The sequence below is a fragment of the Pempheris klunzingeri genome, chromosome 17 (genome assembly GCF_042242105.1).
Source record: "Pempheris klunzingeri isolate RE-2024b chromosome 17, fPemKlu1.hap1, whole genome shotgun sequence".
NCBI classification, from domain to species: domain Eukaryota; kingdom Metazoa; phylum Chordata; class Actinopteri; order Acropomatiformes; family Pempheridae; genus Pempheris; species Pempheris klunzingeri.
In genome coordinates, this window is record NC_092028.1 from 3,933,234 (window position 1) to 3,952,481 (window position 19,248).

Below are 19,248 nucleotides of genomic sequence, written 5' to 3' on the forward strand. Positions count from 1 at the left end.
AGGTGCTGCCATCCTCTGCACACCTCAATTCTCTTCTTTTCGGGTCTCAAAGTAGGAGCACCAGAGAGGAGAGACATCGCTGCCTCCTCCTCTCTCGACACTCCCCCCCTCCCCCAGATCATCCTAACATCCTCAGTTTTTCTCTTGTTTTGGTCCTCACCCAAACGCAACCATAAGGTTCCTACCGCATCCTCCTCCTCCTTCTTCCCTCTCCTTCCGCACCAGTATATCCCGTTTTTTCGGTTTGGTTTGGTCCCGCAAATTTTCAAATATTTACTTCCTGTACATCAAGAGGAAAGGGGGTCCCCCTTTCATGGAATGCGGAAACATGGGTCTGTTCGACCGCGGAGTCCAGATGCTGCTGACCACGGTGGGAGCCTTCGCGGCCTTCAGCCTCATGACCATCGCGGTCGGCACGGACTACTGGCTGTACTCCCGCGGCGTCTGCAAGACCAAGTCCATGAGCGAGAACGAGACCAGCAAGAAGAACGAGGAGGTGATGACCCACTCGGGCCTGTGGAGGACGTGCTGCTTGGAAGGTGAGAGGAACTCCACAAACTTTCCCCACATGGTGTCATTTGAGGGGTTTGAAGCTGTCAGTACAAGTTTGCACTTTTCCCTTCCCTGCACATTTGCAGTGTAAGGATGCCCATCACTGGCTCCGGGTCCTCACATGAAATGCACAGCAGGGTTTGGCTTGAAATTGGTGTTAAAAGGCCAGAACAGTAATCTCTTGTGTTCATAAGAAATACAAGGCTTCTGTCTGGGAACGTCCCTCAAGGGTTTACATGATAAATCAGAGGGGTCCGAGGTCATTAAAAGGACAGAAAAGAGGACAAATCCTAATTTGTGTTTCTTGTTCTCGCATTTCTCACTGTTTTATCGTTTCTGGTAAAATACACACGTAAACTGTTGAGAGGCTGCAACAGTTAAACAGCGCTTCATTTTAAAAGGTTTCAAGGCCAAAATATACTTGAATAGAAACTCAAACGTTCTGCTTGGGCCTCCTGCTCGCAGGGTGAAGCAGGTTTTGTGATATCCAACTAATGTGAGACGAGGACAATCCTAATTCTGCTACCCCAATTAATGTCTCTACTCTAATTTTTGCATGTTCCTTCATTATGTCTTTTTATAAGACCATCAGCAAAGAAAACTCACCTTTTGAAATGACACAGCAAGTAGACGCTCACTTTCAGGGCTCACAAGGCAAAAAACACTTGGATATAGACCATCAAGACTAAAACTCTCCTCTTAAATCCAGACTAATATTGCTCTTCCAGGGTGTTCAGCTGCTGCAGGCAGGGTGAAGCAGGTTGCATCCTGAAGCTGTTGCATAAAAGCCTCCCACACCACTCTGGAACAGTTTCTCTAGTCAAACCTTATAGTTTAAATAATGAAATAATAACATATTCAAGAGCCGTAGTTAGGGAGGAGCCTTCATCATATATCAGCCTGATGTATTGGCAAACTAATACAGTGGTGTAACCCCAATCAGGGGACGCTGCAGGGGTTCTGTGCAGTTAAGGAAGATGTGACACAGGGCCAGCAGTTTGGACAGGGTGTTTATTTTCGTAATGAAGCACCAAAAGTAAAATCATGGCAGCTACTTCCTGTCAGCGGGCCTGACCTTCCTGACAACCTCGATGATGGTGGGGCTTAACACCGTTTGCCGTGAAACCTTCGACCTGGCCGGAGCTCTGAAATGTCAAACAGTTTCACCTCCTGAGCGCAGGTTTTGGGACGACCTCCGGCGTCTGCCCCATCAAAACGTAGGCAGCGTTCTTCCTGTCATGTTCCAGTGGAGGCTTTGGGTGCTGACTTGGAATGCGGCACTGTGACCTTGTGAGGGCGCAGAGCGTTACAAATCTGCTCATCTTCTAAGCTGTGAGATCGTGAAAGGCTGCGGTGTCTGACTTTGTGCTCCTCTGGCTCCTGTGATAAGCAGACAGATTCCTGAGTTGAAGTAAAAAGGCTATAATCCATATTTTTAGCATAACAAAGTGTCACCGCTGTCCAGCTGCAACTTTACTGTTCTGCTTCCCTCTGACCTCTCTCGTAGCGTTGTTTTCAGCCACAGCAGGCAGCAGTTTCTAGCAAATAACTCTATAAACCCACTGTACATGACCCACTCATACAGTTTGAGACCAGCTGGTGAAAGTAGTGGAGCATTTAGCAGCTGAAGAGAGCCAGATATTGTCATCAGGAGTTGGTGGAGACCAAAATAAGAGCTAAAAAAGTTTGAATATTAGACTTAGATTCGTCAGGTGGGCACACACACACAATTATAATATCGTTCTAACTGTTTGCTAACAAGTTCATCTTATCAAACAATGTGATATGTTAGTTTACAGCTTCAGCTATTACAGGTTCAACATTTAATTAGGTTTAGACACAAAAAACAACTTGGTTAGGGTAATGGAGTGTCCATAAGTTAAAACTATTACTTTGTTAAGGTCAGGGGACCTCTGATGTCATTGTTGTCATTGTTGATGGAAACGTTGGGAAAACAGTCTCCACCTTTGAGTAGGACTTGTTATTCAACCTCAGTACTTTTTGATTACCGCATTGTGTCCTTGTCGATATCTGTCTGGTACCAAGAGTTGGCTCTGAATGCTTGGTCAGATTCTCAGTCTTGCTTACCGATTCTTTGATCAATCTTTTGATTTATTCAGGCAAAGCTCTTGAATGACTCTTTGTGTTTCGACACCGTGGAACACTGATGTATTAGGGAGAATTCTGATGTACAAGTACTTCAAAATTGTACTTCAGTACAGTAATTGGTTACTGTCCAACACTGCCAGTGCTTTGCATTGAATCTTGTCATCATTGCTGAGTGTGAATATGATCTAATTGCCACATAAACGCTGGAAAGGTCTCCCTAACATGTGGTAGAAATAAGTTTTACTGTAAGTATCTGCACTTAAATTCAAATATCTCATTGGTACCTGGACATCTGATCACAGCGTTTTCACCTCAGCTGTTCCTGAGAAGCAGCTCAGGTGCTAACAAGAAAACTGTTTCACCGGTACAACTCCAGATGTGAGTGTGTTCATAAGCTTGTGAAGGTGTCACAAAATGTTTGTGGGAAAAGAGCTCTGACAACAGTGCCTGGTTAGGTGACAGAGATAACGTTAAATGCTGATACAGTGCTCCAGTGTATAAACTGCTCCCTAGGATGATTCCATTAATGCACATAGGATTAATCACAGCTGGAGGATAATTGTGACACTGACTGGCCTTTATCCCTGCCAGGCCATTATTTAATTGGCAAACAAAACGACACGGAGTCAAGACCAGATCAAAACATCACACTCTTGGCTCGGCGTGTGTGTGTGTGTGTTGCTTTTGTATCAGCACAATGAGCCTCTTCCTTTGAATCCGAGATCAAAATGGCAGGAAATAAACCAGATTTGTCATTTGTGATTCATGAATGATCCCCGGCCCAGAAGAGGCAAGGGAGTGTAAGGGGGGGCCAGTGCATTTACTTACCAGGGTCAGATTCATTTAAATTCTAATTCAAATGACTTCCTGCTTGGAAAATTGGGTCTTAAAAAGCAAGTGAATTTAATTATAGGTAGTTTGCTCATTTTAAACCAAAATTCAGGGAGGAAATTGAAAAATAGAGAAGTACGGAGCGGATGCAGCTGGAGAGAGGCAGAGATAAGCAGCCTGCAAACCCAGCCTTGTTTCACCATAGATAATCAGGAGGATTGATATCAAGTTTAACATTTCAGATGTTAATTAGGCTTCAGTTTGCAGCTCAGCTCAATTAATTCAAAGTGCTAGGATGACTGTTATTCATCTTTCCCCCAGCTTGTCTTAAATGAAGTCTTACTGGTGATCAGGCAGCGGCTGAGGCAGCAAACGGTTGAAGTAGTTGCTCGTCCTAATCGCAGCAGAGAACACAGACTGCGTGTTTGGCAGCGCAGGCCCACACATTCTGCTCACAGAGTGGACACAGGTGGGCGACGGTTTGTGTTTGTATAACCAGCTACTGGAAGAGGAGAACCTGTGAAAAAGCAAAATGGGAATACCCACACTGGGTGCATCAACAGCCCGACCTCTGCTTCACTCACTGCCTGTCAGAAACACCAACAGAGAAAAATAATCTCTCTCCGGGAAGAAAAAAAAAAGGATTGTGTTTCTGGTACAACAGTGTAGGTTTGGTTTCGTAAGTGAGGTGGGGAGGGTGTGTGAATGTGAAAAAGGATTTGGGTTCACTGGTGAGTGAGTTCAGACACAGAGGTTGGCAAAATGCATGGATTTGCTAAGATACAAAAGTAATTATGGTTAGCAAAGGTGGTTAGTAACCCTGTCTCCTAGAAATTCCGATTGTATATTACTATATTGTTTTCGTAATTATTTGCTGACAAAAGGAATGGTTTCCTGGATTACATTCTCAGGCTACGTATTTATGAGTGAATGAAACACTACAGTTAAGGACCACCGTGGAGTCGTGGGGAGCTGCTCAGGGTGGATGTTGAGTGTACAAATTGCAGGAACATCACACCAGAGTTCAGGGTTTCCACACTCTGCTCTGTGGTTAGGTTTAGGCAACAAAAGCACTTTGGTTAAGATAAGGGGAAGATGAAACAAATGAAATGAAATACAGAAGATGAGTGAACTCTGCTGTCAGTGAACATTTTACTGGTATGCTCAGTTCATCAATATTTTTTATTTTTTAACATTTTCTCACTATGTGAATAGAAAATTATATTTCTTCTATGTTATGTTTCCCTCAAAACATATTTGCTGTTGCAAATTAGTTTTAGATAAAGTCATTTCCAGGAGACAGGCCAGCCTTTAGAATAATGTTTTCAGTAGTGTCCCCTGCTGAGGGTAGGTTATGAGAGAACTGGTTAGAGTTATGGATAATGTGAGGTTGAGGTTGAAGGGAGAATGAAAAGGCTAAAATTACACTGGGCTATCGTCGGGTTTGCGTGCTGTCTGCAAGCAGCCACCTGTACTTGTCAAAGAGAGCTAGTGACGAAAGCCCTCCACACGAATACCACTGCACAATTCCTATATCTCCAATGACTTCCACTGAACGATGTGTCTGCTCTCTAGCCGTAATAGTTTTGAACTAGGAACTGCAGTATTTGGATGAAGTAGCTCATGAAAAATAAACTGCTATTTGGATTTTTTAAGTGTGTTTTTGAAGCAAAAATCCAAGCGTCCTCTGGTTCTGCCTCCTCCAGTGGAAGGATTTGCATGTTTTCTCAGTTTTCAGTCTTTGTAAACTGAATATATTTTGGACAAAACAAACATTTGAAGATTTCACCTTTGGCTTTTGGAAATTGTGATGGACAGTTTGCACTATTTTCTAACATTTTGTAAACTAAATGAATCATCAACAGATTGAATTAGTAAAGAAAATATACACCAGTCACAGCTCTAGATCACTTGCTGTTTTCATTGTCCTGAAATTTGAGCCCAAAACAATGTTGAATTTTGCTTAAACATTTAATAGGGCCACTTTTTAAGGAGCTTCATACAGAAGTTTTAATGTCAATGTTGGATGTCCATTTTTATTTTTTCAGTGCTGGTTGTCCTACAGATTTAGTGTTAATGTTAGTTTTGTTAACTGGTTTAGGTGAAGATGGGTTTGATCAAGACCCAGTGAGCAGTTTGAATCCATGCTCTAGTTTGGCTCTAACTATTTAAAACTTTGGAAGTAAAATGTGCGGATGGTATTAAGTATTTTGAAGGTGTGCAGTCCGACAGTGTTAAAAGCACACTGATTGTGGTTTCACAAACAGTGTGGGTGCAGAGAGAGATCCAGCCGGTGAGGCATGAGCAGTGCACATAGTAAACATGTGTGTTGCTGATGAATTGGGCCCTGGAGGTCGCCAGTGCTCCGATTATCTGGGACGTCTTTAAGAGCAGCCGCTGTGCCCCCCTGTGCTCTCAACCAGGTGTAGCGCTCCGTGTTTGCTGCTAAACCGAAGCATTCATCTTCATTACAGCGCCGCCCTCAGGCTCCACAGTGGCTAGGAGGAGAGAGATAGAGTCAGGGAAGAGGTGTGGGAGAGAAATGGTGGACCCCGTGATGAAGGAGGGCCACCACAGTGTCTGATGTTTTCTCTTTTATTACCTGTTGTATGAAGAGACATGTCCGTTACGATTCATAACTAATGTGCTTCCTCTGTTCTCTCACAGATTATATAAACCCTAAACACAATATGTACAATGCATTTTTTTGCAGGTTCACGGTGCACATATCTATTTTGCAAGAAAGTGGGACTGTAGGTTAAGTAATGATTAGTCATTCATTAATCATTAATCATCACAATTAATCAAAATTGTGGAACATCGATCCATCCATTATCTGTACTGCTTATCCCACGCTTATCAGGGTCGCGGGGTAGCTGGAGCCAATCCCAGCTGATTTTGGGTGAGAGGCGGGGTACACCCTGGACTGGTCGCCAGCCACCCACAGAGCTAACACACAGAGACAGTTAGAGTTACCAATTAACCTAACCTGCATGTCTTGACTTTGGGACGAAGCTGGAGTATCCGGAGAAAACCCACACAAGTACGGGGAGAACATGGTCCACACAGAAAGACCTGGAACCTTCTTGCTGTGAGGCAACAGTGCTAACCACCACACCGCCGTGCTGAAACCGTGCTGTGAGCATGCTGATGTTTGCATCTGATTAGCAATGGCAAGTTTTTTTCCATGCACCATCATACACCCAACAGAGATTATTTATAAAGATGTCCTTCTCCTTTATCTAAAATGGCTACCGCTTCAGTATGGCCTACCACAGCTCCTGTCAATCATCACAGATCACAGTTCACACATACTGCCTCATGATTTTATGTATAAGGACGTGGGAGCATCAATGTAGTGTACATTCATGCATTTGACAACACGTGTGGGAGTAGGTTGTGTGTGTGTGTGTGTGTGTGTGTGTGCATGCTTCTGTGGACTTAAACATGTTTGAATGGTGTTTGTGAGTCTATAATTGTGTGTGTATGTACAGCAGAGAGGCAGGATGAGATGCAGGCCTGAGATAAAAGCAGATAGCAGATAGCAGAGCAGAGCGGCAGAGAAGAGCGGGATTAGTCTCATAGTCCAATCAGATAAGGATTACCCAGCTGGAGTATGCCCACCCAGGCTAATGTCCCAGCCCCAAAGTGGCATTACACTGTATTATGACACCGATCCACTGTACATCCAGCTGCATGGGCCGGATTACAGTTAGTCACAAGTTGAGAGCAGCGTGGATAGAAAGTGTATTCATGGCCTTGCAGCCACTTGTTGGAGCCGAAACTGAGCCTTCTCTCCTCTGTCAGGATGGTATCACTACTCTGGGCTGCCTCTCCCCTCAGCTGATAGCAGCTTGTGTAAAGTGACTGCGCTCTATTGCACTGCACTGTCACTCTGCCCTGCAGCCGGCGATGGATGGGATTCATTTTGCCCTCGCCTGCCTTTCATTGGAGCTCCGCTGAGACTGCAGACAGTCAATACCGAACGCCACTGTTTTATTGGTCTCCACCTTGCCCTCTCTATTGCCCACTAAGGCCAAATTACAGGCCAGACATTACCAGATTAGGCTGAGACCAGAGACAGTCTAAGAACAGCGCAGGACTCTGGCCTTTGGTTGTATTGCTGTTGAGGTTGCCATTTGTTATAATTCTTCAGTTACAGAGATGTGCATCAACCGACTCTGGTACCCGAGTATCACTGTAGAGCTCATTGATTGTGTTTGAGTGCAGCCTCAGGTCTGTTTAGATCTGATACCAGTGCTGTTATGGTGTAGCACATTAGACTAATACACGATGTTACATTTCTGCATTTATAATTGAATCTTTTTTATTAGGTTGTGTTTCATTATTGTTAAGTTACACATTTTGGGTGAAAAACTCCTAGAAACTGCCTCGAAGATTTAGTGTGTGAAATGTGTAAAGAAGCATTTGAACAGAAAAGTGAGAGCAGATGGCCCAAATATCGTGGGAACAGAAAATTTCCAACAATTCCCAATTTCACAACAATTTCTTGAATATATTGAAAAGTTCATAAACCAGTAAGCGATTTGACTAGATTCTATATGTTACAGATTAACTCCCTAAATCTATTCTCATTAAACAAGACCATGAGTCTGAAATGTGATTGTTCTACTCTCTCTCTCTCTCTCTCTATATATATATATATATATATAGTTTTTGTATATATAGTTTTGTGTTTCAGCATGCTAACAGTTGCTAATTAGAACTAAAAACAAACAAAGTACAGCTGACATGACGTGAATTTCTGTGCCAATAGTAACAAAGACTATTGTGATCACTAAAGTCTTTAGGACATTTGGGGAACATCAATGTCTGTACAAAGTTGCCTGGCAATCCCTCTAATACTTTTTGATGCTGGTAACATCTGTATTTCCACCTTATTACACATCTTGGTACGTTAACTGCTTACAGTAGCTTCATTAGTTAAGACTGATGGAGGTTCAAAATAACACAGATGTTCCCTCAAATCTCCCTCAGATCATGTGTTGCATTTTTCTGATCTGATATCTTGTAAAGTAATTCAAGAATAAATTACATAGTTCACTACATTTCAAACTCAACCTCAAAAACCAAACTTACAAAAGTATGGCATTGATTATATTACTGTCTTCACGAAACCAAAAAAGTTTTGTTGAGCAAGTAAACACCCAAATAAATCCATCATTGGTATTCACATTGAAGATGTCGATCATCTTATACCCCCGACTGAACCAGCCCTTTAAGTTAATGATATAGATAAATAAAACATCCTGAATTTCATCAAACTTGTCATGTGTTAGTGCCCTCGAGAAGCAGCTTTCTTCCGTCCTGACCGAGTCTCTGAGATGGGATGGACAGTAGACGGGTGTGATGGCATGGTAATTGGTTTAGGGTATGATTAATGGCTCAGATGGCGTTGGTCGATGGGAGAGGGGCCGTAAACTTCAGTGGCGCTCTCCCATAAATGCTGTCACCCACACAGTGCAAAGGCACCCCTTCCGCTCCCCCCTCACAGTCTCAAGAAGCAAAGGCTATAAATCAGAAAAAGTAAAAATAAAAGAACAAGCATTAAAGTTGGGGCATGCATCAAAGAGAAACAGCATTTCAGTTACTACATAATAATTATCCCCTCTGACCCCAGACACATCGCCATCATATGTGTGTGTGTGTTTGTGTGTGTGTATCTGTGGCTGAGGCCATGATTTACACGTGTTATTTTTAGCTGCTGTTGGTCCTGTTGGGTGGGGTCTGTCTTTATCCTACATGACCAGAGAACAAATCCATACTAAACATACCCTGGGCCGGTCTTAGTGTAAGCATACTGTGTGGCACCACAGCTCTCCAGAACATGACAGGTGAGGACCGTCGACTGCCTGCTAGTGCGAGCATTTCTGTGTCATCTTTCTCTAGTTACTCATTTGGAACATGGATTTTGGCACAGGACAGTTTAAATACATGCAGGAGCTTAAAGGAATACTCAAGTGACAGATAAAAACAGCTTAGCAATAGCTTCAAACACAAGCTTAACCATGTTTTGTAACATTTTGGCAGATATATTGTAAACCATATACAATCTAAGTTGACCAATCCAAGCCACTTCAGTGCCCAGAGGTCAGAGTTCAAGAGCAAAAGTAGTAAAAATGTGCAGTCATTGCAATCACATAAATGTTTTCTTCTATTTGCTCTCAGCTTCTGTTTATCAAGCAAATGTTGTTCTCTTGAAAACGTAAAGTTTCCATGTTAAAGTGACTTGAATAACCACTCGATTTTCAGTGAGATTGCACTCTGATTACATAGAATTGATCCTCTTACAATGAAAGTGTAATTACTAGCAGCCCAATCTCTGATTCCATCGCAGCAGAGCTCCTCTTCGTTCCACTTCACCAGCCGTATCCTTAAGCTGTGGAAACATCCCAAAGAGACCCTGTAGTAAATGATAATTAACTGCAGATACAATCCATTCATTTTAAGGAGGTGCGATTCACTCCTTTTTCCCCCTGCAATGGCAGGGAGAAAGTACGACAATCTGTCGTTTGATTAATTGGTGGTGTCCGTGGCGCAGTTCATTTGCAATCTATTACACCGTATTTGCTTTGTGTCAGAACGCAGCCCAAACACACTGCATCATCTCAGAGTTGGTGGAAGGAACAGGAGCAGAGTTGGAGTCTGTTTGGTGGTTTTACCCCAGCTCAATGCATGACTGTCTGCTGATAATGATGCTAATGCTTATAGCTATAATAATAATAATAACAGTAATGGTGTAATGGATATATCAAGGCTGTTCGGAGCTCATCTGTGTGTCTTCTGATGTTTGTCTTTCATAAAGGTTCAGTTCACCCAAGTCACAAAAACACATTTTCCAACTTCGATCTGGTTGGGAATATTTATTACCAAATGCCATTTTTTGATGCTCTGAGCATCACTTCCATTGCAGGAAATGGTGATTCAATATTACTGAGCAATATCTTTAATTGGAATCGTAATAGAACTAAATCAATGATTCAACACACATTTTCCAACTGTTTTGATCACAGATAGCTTATTTTAGTCACATTGTTTGGTTCTAGCACCTCAAACATAAGGGTCTGCTGCTTCTCTCTGTTTTTTAGATTGCTGTTTGGACAAAAGACTTGAAGACTTTCACTATTTTGTGACATTTTATGGACCAAGAAATTAATCAAATAATAAAGAAAATAATTGGCAAATAAAAAAAACCCATGAAAACTAAATCATGTTGTGATCATATAATTACACTTGTCAATGTTTTACAACACCCAAAACTGCCATTAAAAGCCAACAAAATTTTGTATGATTCTGCATACATTGTGATAGACACTTGTGGCATGGTAACCTTTATTAGCTTACCATGCCGGTGAGTGTACATTGATGTTGGAAAAAGTAAAAACAGCTGAACAATTTTATTTTTTATGCCATACTGCACTTCCGTGGTTCCAGCTTCTCAAATGCGAATATTCTCTGGTTTTTGTTTGTCTTAAGAGTAAACTGAATATTTTTGGATATTGAGGGAGTTGAGTTGAGCTGTAACCCTAGTCAAAATTTCAGCACATGAAACTAAAATGATCTCATGACTAAATAGAGTAGAATTGTGAAAAGTCTCATTTGGGTGGAGAGACCCATTATGTGACTTACTGCACAAACTGAATACTAATGCTAATTTATGCATACCTCTGAAAGAACAATTGCTGTCACGCAGTAGCTAAATGGAAATCTAATAAACAAACAGAGCTGAAGAGAGGTGACAGAGATGTTCCCACCTCTCCTAAGTCCTCTTAGCACCTAGTGGGTGCTGACAGCAGAGTCTCGAGCCTGGACTGAGGCAGAGTGGAGCTGAAGGAGCTGAGGTGTGGGTCACCAGCCGGGGCCGGGTGCAGGACGGAGGAGGACGGCTGGAGGTAACATCAGCCGTCCTCCTCCGTCCTCCACCCGGCCCCGGCCGGAGGTAACATCAGCAGGGCACAGTCTGAGTATGACAGATGGAAAAGTGAGCACAGGGCACATACTGAGGGCAAGGAGGAAGGGAACAGATAGCATGATGTACTTCTACAGTAATGTTACACAGAGAGGATGAAGGTGATCTGGTCCAGATGGCTCAGGATACTACAGGCGGGTCTGTATTTTAAGTGTACATACTGTACATGGTTTTATGGTGTATTTAGATATCAGATGTCCTTGGTATTTGACATCCAATATGATTGATTTGTTTTCTGCACAACAATGCAGAGAAACCAGACAGCGTTGTAATTTCACACAGACAGTTGATCTGATGGGATTGATTTTTTTAGGAGTCTGCTCTGCAGAGCAGAGACAGTAACAGGTTGTGTTTTGCTCCTCATCACCTGTGGCCTCCATCTTTAGCTTATTATCAATCGAAGAATTTTAATATTTCAGGGGCTGAAACAAACAACTATTTTCATTATTGATTAATCTGCTGATTCTTTTCTTAATTGGTCATTCTGTGAGTTCTCACATTTGAAAACTTGGAACAAAAAAGAAATAAACGCTCTACATCCTCCATCCAAAACCTGTTGTTTTTAGCTGCAAGAGAACACTAATTACCATAGTTTGACGTGCTGTATCTAATAGAAAGTAAAGCAATACATAGAAATAATCAGCTGATCTCTCCACGTAATGGAAAAAGCTATTGTATTGATTTTCAATCACATTTTCAATCACGTCTTTTTGTGGGAAAAACAACAAGACTAGCAGTCATGCTAACAGCTCAGTGCCATTCATTTTTGTGTGCTGGACAAATTGACATTTAAATCTGATGATTGCTGTAAAGGAAAAGTCAGATGATCACTAAAGTTATTACAATTCACCCTGGCCTTGATCATGAATCTCTATACAAAATGTCATGGCAATCATCAATAGGTGTAATAGTAGGTGTTTTTTTTGCTTTTGGTAAATTAAAAATGAATAAAATATTAAAATGAACTCGGTTCAGAGTCTTCAGATGTATGGCACATCCTTTGGCAGCCATGTTGATTTCAAAGCCCTGGCGGCACCAAACTGGCCTTTGCACCTGTTTGTCTGTCTCCAAGGACGTCAGAGCTGCCTGTCAGTGTGACGCTGCTCAGATGGTCATGTTTACTGCACTCCAAAGTGAGTATTTACTGCCGTCAACAGGCCTGGCAGACCCCACTGTCACAGCAAATGGTGCTGTTGGGAAAACAAACAGTTGTAATGATGCTGTATCTGTCGAACGAGACTGCTGAAAACCACTTCAATCCAAAACACGAGAGTATGAGACGGAGAAAGACACAAAGGTTTGTTAGGTCACAGCGAGGCGTTCATTGACAAGGTCAATCTAAGAGTAAAGGCAGTCTGACTTTTTGGTTTAGTTTATTTGGGTGTGAGCTGTGTGACAAAGAATGTTTCTTTTCATTTTAGCAAATGTTGAATGTGACCCAACTTAAATTGATTGAGACGCTGTTTGTTCTATCACTCACACGTCTAGCCGAAGCAGCTTGATAGAGTGAGTTGGTTGGTTAACCTGAAGGATGATGATTTAATAGGGTTGCTACGGGAAATGATGTAAACCTGGTGTCTGGGAAAGGCTGACTCTCGATTATTCATGTCTGTGGAGGTACATACTGTGACTCGCTTAGACAAAGCTTCATTCGAAGTGCTGACGATGCTGCTGATTGTTGCCGGGATAAAAAGACAATGCCACACTAATCTGCGGATCAGAGCGAATCAGGGAATTTGTCAAAATGAAGTCGCCACTCTTATCATTGCTACATCCTGATGTAGGCGAGGATAAGGTGTTTCTAAGTCCATTGAGGAGGATGATGTAATTTCCAGGAGAGCATGCTGCATCTCTCCTCCCCCTCTTTTCTGTCCTGTGTGTGTGTGTGTGTGTAGGCATGAATGTGAGTGCTCACCTTCATTTGTTACTGAGAGCAGTAAGGAGCAGGATGAATTTTTAATGAGGAGCAGCGTGGCTTCCCTTTGCTCCCTCAGATCGCTTTCCAGGACAGGGAGTCTCTCATGATCATAGCAGCATGCACACAGGCAGCTCTGGGTGAGAAACAGCCACACACACACACACTCACGAACAAACACATTTTTACCTGGAAATGACTGCAGATGTCTTGCAGATGTTAACTGCGCAGCTTTGTGTTTTCTTTCATCTCAGCGGTGTAGATTTGAGCGAGTGTGACATTTTTCCAAGCCCCACAGTTGTGTGTCTGTAATCGGCCCATATTGTGTGTGTCTTTTATGTGTCATGCCATGACATCACCACAGCGAGGGCTTACGCTGTGCCGGTCTTTAGGATGACTGCATGAACATGTTGTGAAAATGAATCTTTTATTTACCCACAGTGTTCTTCATACCACTCGCTCCAGGGGCCACAAAGTCAGAAGACAAGTGCTATTGGAAGCCTTGTGTCTGGACATTGAGAAAAACTGAATATAACTGCCTACAGTGCCTGCCTTCCTCATCCACATGTCTGCATTGATCAGCAAACAAAATCGAATCATCTTCGCCCATGATGGCGCCATGCCAGCTTTTAGTTGAGACAATGAAATGGTGAGAATTAGCAGAGCAGTCTCATTAAATTATGTGAAATGAGCACAGACTGTGAAATGCAGCTTACATGTTGTGGCCACGTGGAGAGTTTGATCTACACCATGACTAAGGTGATGTCTCAAAAGTGGGGATTGAACAAACAGGGCTGGATGCCATTTGACATATTTCAAGATCAACACTAATATAACACTCTTAAGTTCCTTCGAGTGACTGAGAGCACTTTTTTCTATAAAACCTTTTACAACACTGGGGGTTGGGGTTTCTCAATAGCATCAGTGTTTAATGTTGTTTTAATACAAATTGCCAAGACTAATACCTAATTAGTGTAAAGTATAGTAATAGTAAAGTATAGTTTGAACTTAACTGAATTATTATTTAATATTATTTTAAAAATAGGAAACTGATTCTGCATTTTGGGGAAAACTTTCAGCCATTCACAGTTTTCAACATATGTCCCACTTCTGAGGCTATAGACAGAGCTATGAACTGTCTGTGTCTGGCTTTACTTGTTAACAAAGCGCTCCAAATATGTTACACCTTTTTTAGTTGAGAATCAACCACACAGACAATGTTTGTGCTCAAAAATCAACACAAGGAGCTAAAGCGGCTAGCTTTGTGTTATTACATGTCAGATTGTGTGTATGGAAAATGATATGTTGATCCCAAGTCAGATCCCAGTGACACTATTTCACTAAAAGTCATTTTCCTTCCTCCTTTGGAATTGTTGAAACTTGTGATTCAACACAGCCAGACACACAGACAACAGCAACATTCCTTACAACTATGAAAGAAGATGGACTGTTGGGGTGTTTTGTACATTTTCTTCCATCATACAGTGCAGGTTTGATAAAACACTGAAGCTGTCAGAAAACTCTGACAGCTGGACTCAGTCAATTGATTTTCCAAATATTTTAATATTATATTCCACAGTAAAAGAATAATTGGTCAATATCATGTTTTTTATTTAGATCATAGACTGTATGTAACTGGTGGTACTGTTAGCGATAACTGTTTTTTGTAAAACAAACATGAACTCTAACAGTGACCTTGTTTGATGACGCTCTTCATCTAGAAGATTTTCTATTTTCTTTGTTGACGCCCCTTTGATTCACCCGTCTTCCTTCATGTGTGTTCATTTCAACGTTGCATATATGTCCTTGAAAGGTCACTTGACAAAATGGACATTTGCTGATCTCTGTACACATTTCGTTTCTCTCGTTAACTATATGGAGTCAGACAACCTCGGTGTGTGAATGTGATTCTCGAACAGCAAATGTAGGTCACACTCTTCTTCTATCGTCATCTGTCAAGAATGTGCTTGTAGTACGCAGAGAGACAGCCGTCGTCACTGCAAACGCTAACCACATACAGGCTTAATTAAAATGATTACCCAATAGAATGAAGTGCCGATCAAACGGCTTCTCATCTCCTCCAACCCCTCCACCAACAACCCCCACCACCACTCCTTTTTTCAGAGGCCATAATATTAAATTTCCTTAGCAGCTACATGGGGATTTAACTAAAGAGAAAGACACAGGGAGCTTTAGAAAGAGGAATCACAAGAGACAGTGAAGAAGTGGCAGGAACAAAACTGTGTTCACGACGTTTGTCTTATATCAAGGGGGAGGGGGAGTATGGGAGTATGTGGCTAGGTGAGGGATGGGGGTGGATTGTGAGCACACACATGGACACACACATGCAGCAGCATTTACATAGATGTAATGAAACAGGGAAATGGATGAATACATTCCTCCATCCATCTAGCCATCTTGCCTGCCCTCCCTTAAACTCCCCCCGTTTTTTCCTCCCTCTCTCCTCCCAGCATGCCGCGCTGCTTGCCGCTGCAGCAGGGCAAGAGATGACATGTGGACACTCAGTGAATTGCCAATCGCCACCGAGAGAGAGACAGAGACAGAGAGAGAGAGGGAGAGGAAGAGGGAGAGGGAGGGAGAGAGAGACTGAGGGGAGGTGGTTTGACGCATCCAGACTGCAACCATTGGCTTTTTTTTTCCTACATTAAAGATTAGAAAAAAAGAACTGCAGAGAAGCACTACACTGAATACTGGATGTACCCCCCCCCACCCCCCACCCCAACTCCTCTCGCTTTTTCTTCTCTCCAAGTCTCTCCCTCCTCACCCCCTTGCCTCTCTGACCCGCTCTCACGCTACCTCACCCTCTGCCTCCCTCTCTTTCTCCCTCTCCCTCACATACTTTCAGCTCAGGAGGAGAAATCAATAGCCACAAATTAATCATTCTGCCTTGGGCAGTCCAAAGGAGGAGGGGGGGTGGGAGGGGAGTTGGGGCACCAGCGAGTGGGGCGTTTAGAGGGCTACAGAAAGGTATTAAGAGCGATTTCTCGAGATGTTAAGAATTTGGGGATTTTGAGACCACACACACGCCTGCGCGCGCACACACACACACACACACACACACATCCCAACTAAGAGAACAGAATGTTGAAAAGCTGCAATATGGGTGCTGAAACTGAAGCAACAAAGTGGTGAACTGGGGGGCAACAAAGAAACCAAACTGCAGAAGAGTTGCCACATTGAAAGTTTACTTCTGGAAACATAATTTGGGTTGTAGTATCCAAGTAACGACATGTTCCTGATGTGATGGCAGGTATGTAGGTTGTTCGGTTGGAAATGAACAATCTTGACAATAATGCTCATAATCATAATCAATTATTTCTTTCTGAGCTCCTGTCAGTCATCAATGTCTGATTGGGTCCATTTAGTGCCAAATCAGCAAGACTGTCCAATCACTGAGTTTCCCTTCAGTCTGTGTCACTTCATGTTTACATGTCATAGTTTGTTTGTAATAAGTCAGTGCAAACACAAGTCAGACCAAAAATGATCATCATCATTATTTTACCTGGTGAGGGTGTGAAATGTGTTTCCATATAAGTAACAGGCAGTTTCCCTGCAGCACAACAGTTCAAGGTTAAGATTCACTGTCATTACATAATGCAAGACTCACTAAACAAACATTAAAATATTTTATATTGGAAAAATGCAATAAAATAGGCAGTTAAGTAGATCAAAATATTCAAAAGTAGCACTAAAGGAAGAACTACAAAGGAAAATAAAGTTACATTCACAAAGAAGATAGAGAGTTGAAAAATATGCACAATCTGTGCAATTTCAGTTGAAACGTTATAGTCCAAAAGAGTGAGAACGAGAGTAGTGAAAAGGTAATGGTGAAGGTAATGCTCAAAAGAAGATTAGAGTAATAGAATAGTTGTAAAATTCAACCTCACCTCACTCACGCTGTGGATGTGTGCTCCGTGCTACCCTTCTTGTACACACTACTGTATCCTGAGTGAGTGACTGCATGAAGAACGTTTAGTGGGAAACATTTGTTACTGTTTTTTATTCTATCAATAGATTTCCAAAAAATCAAACATCAATAATTTGATATGTCCTCGGTGAGAAAAGGCAAAATCATTCTGACATGCTACTTCTAACACCATCTGCACCAGATGCAGTGTTGGTTGCCGTCCACTATGATAAACTCAACTCATCAATTGTTGCACCCTACTCACATTTTTGTTTCTGATATCTTTCACGTGGGCTGAACCCGGGAGTGGTTTACTAATCCAGCCGGAAGTGAGTGCATTTCCTCAATACATTATACACGTCGCTGCCACCTGTGTGATCATGTAACTCAGGCACAGTATGATGAAATGGATTGGATCTGGTGAGTATGTATGTCCACTGTACATCTTACAACAGAGGAAGAGCATTTGAAATAAATGTGGAAGTTACAAAGGCAGCTAACAAGAATCTCTCAGGAACGGCACATGTGGATGCTCAGCAGTCACTGCTTTGTTTTTTTCAATCCACTTCCTTTTTATGACACAACATTTGGTATATTTTAAAATAAAGGTTGAGACTTCATAAAAGAAAAGTGAATAACTCCGCATTTTAGTGTTCAGATATATTATAGTGCCTCAGACAATTCAATTTGTGATGAGGGCATAAAGCAGCTGTCTCCCAGTGCTGGAATTTGTCTCTCCTGCTGAAGTGTGATGCCAGGCTGTGTTACAGTATTGCACCTCAGAGAACTTACTGTGATTGGCAGAGATGGGAAAGGTGACTTTGACAGCGTGAGCACATTTTTTCCGATTGCTACCTGTTATCTCTACTTTTAAAATGGAGCTCGGCTTTGGTGAAAAAGCTCAAATATCCTTCGGATGAGTCCACAAAGTCAGCTTGCCGTTTGCCATCGATGGAGAAGCTCCAGGCTGCACGTTTTGATGACATCAGAGTCTTTGGCTCGGTTCACGATCACAAATATTGATCAGCCTGTCCAAAGCCCTAGGAATCATGTGAATTTGTAAACTGAGTAATGTTTCCACTTGAGAGACATCCAATAGCATACGAGACGGCACAAGATTTGTAATGTGGGCATGAGATATTGTGTTTACAGTAAACCAGCATTAGTCACTCTTGCAGGCTTATTTCCCCTCAGCTGCTCAAACTGCTGCCATTATATTCAACATAACCCCAACATAACTGCATTCACCTCACTTCACCTTTACTGAAAATTGCTGCTCTGAGTTTGGCTTTTATGCCTCTCAGTTCGTTTGTCTTTGTGCTAAGACTTTGTTATCTCTCCTCAATAAGCTTATCTACTAAACTGCTCAAGTCTTGCTGAGGTCTGCCATTTTCAGGAACAAGAGGATGCTGATAGAATTATTTAAATTGAGTGAGACCTCAATTTAAATCATTATTTGACAGAAACGTATGAAGTGCTTCAGGCAGAGCTGAATGTATCAGATGCATGTCACACATGCACACTGAAATCACTGGTTTTGGTCAGAATTCTATTAAGTTTAGTGTCTAATTTAGGGTCATGGTAATTGCTTTGTTGAAATTCTTAGAATTTGTTGACCCTGATTAGTTTCTTTGATGATGTAAAGTGCAGCCAACACTGTTGATTGCAGTGATTTCCAACCATGGGTAGGACTTGTAGACTTGTAGGGCTGCATGGAAAGACTGGAGCGGCTCAACTGATTTAAAAATATACATAAATTATGATTTAAATTTTTATAAAATAATCCACATATTGGGTCAGCTGCAGCAATTGTGATTGAGAGTGCATGAAAACTAGTTATCAAGTGAGCAGAGAGGTTGATGACGATGATGACAAAGTATTAAAGTAGTACCTAAAACTAATGGATAAACCTTTGAAATATTT

At 42.0% G+C, this 19,248-nt stretch overlaps 1 protein-coding gene across 1 annotated transcript in view; it reads left to right on the forward strand.

Annotated features, from left to right (window-relative positions):
• The first annotated feature begins 313 nt into the window (after positions 1-313).
• Positions 314-19,248, forward strand: part of cacng2a (calcium channel, voltage-dependent, gamma subunit 2a) — a 61,662-nt gene continuing 42,727 nt past the window's right edge. The window contains exon 1 of the mRNA XM_070848551.1: positions 314-539. Coding sequence (XP_070704652.1) covers positions 314-539 — 226 coding nt within the window. The remainder of the gene's footprint in view (positions 540-19,248) is intronic.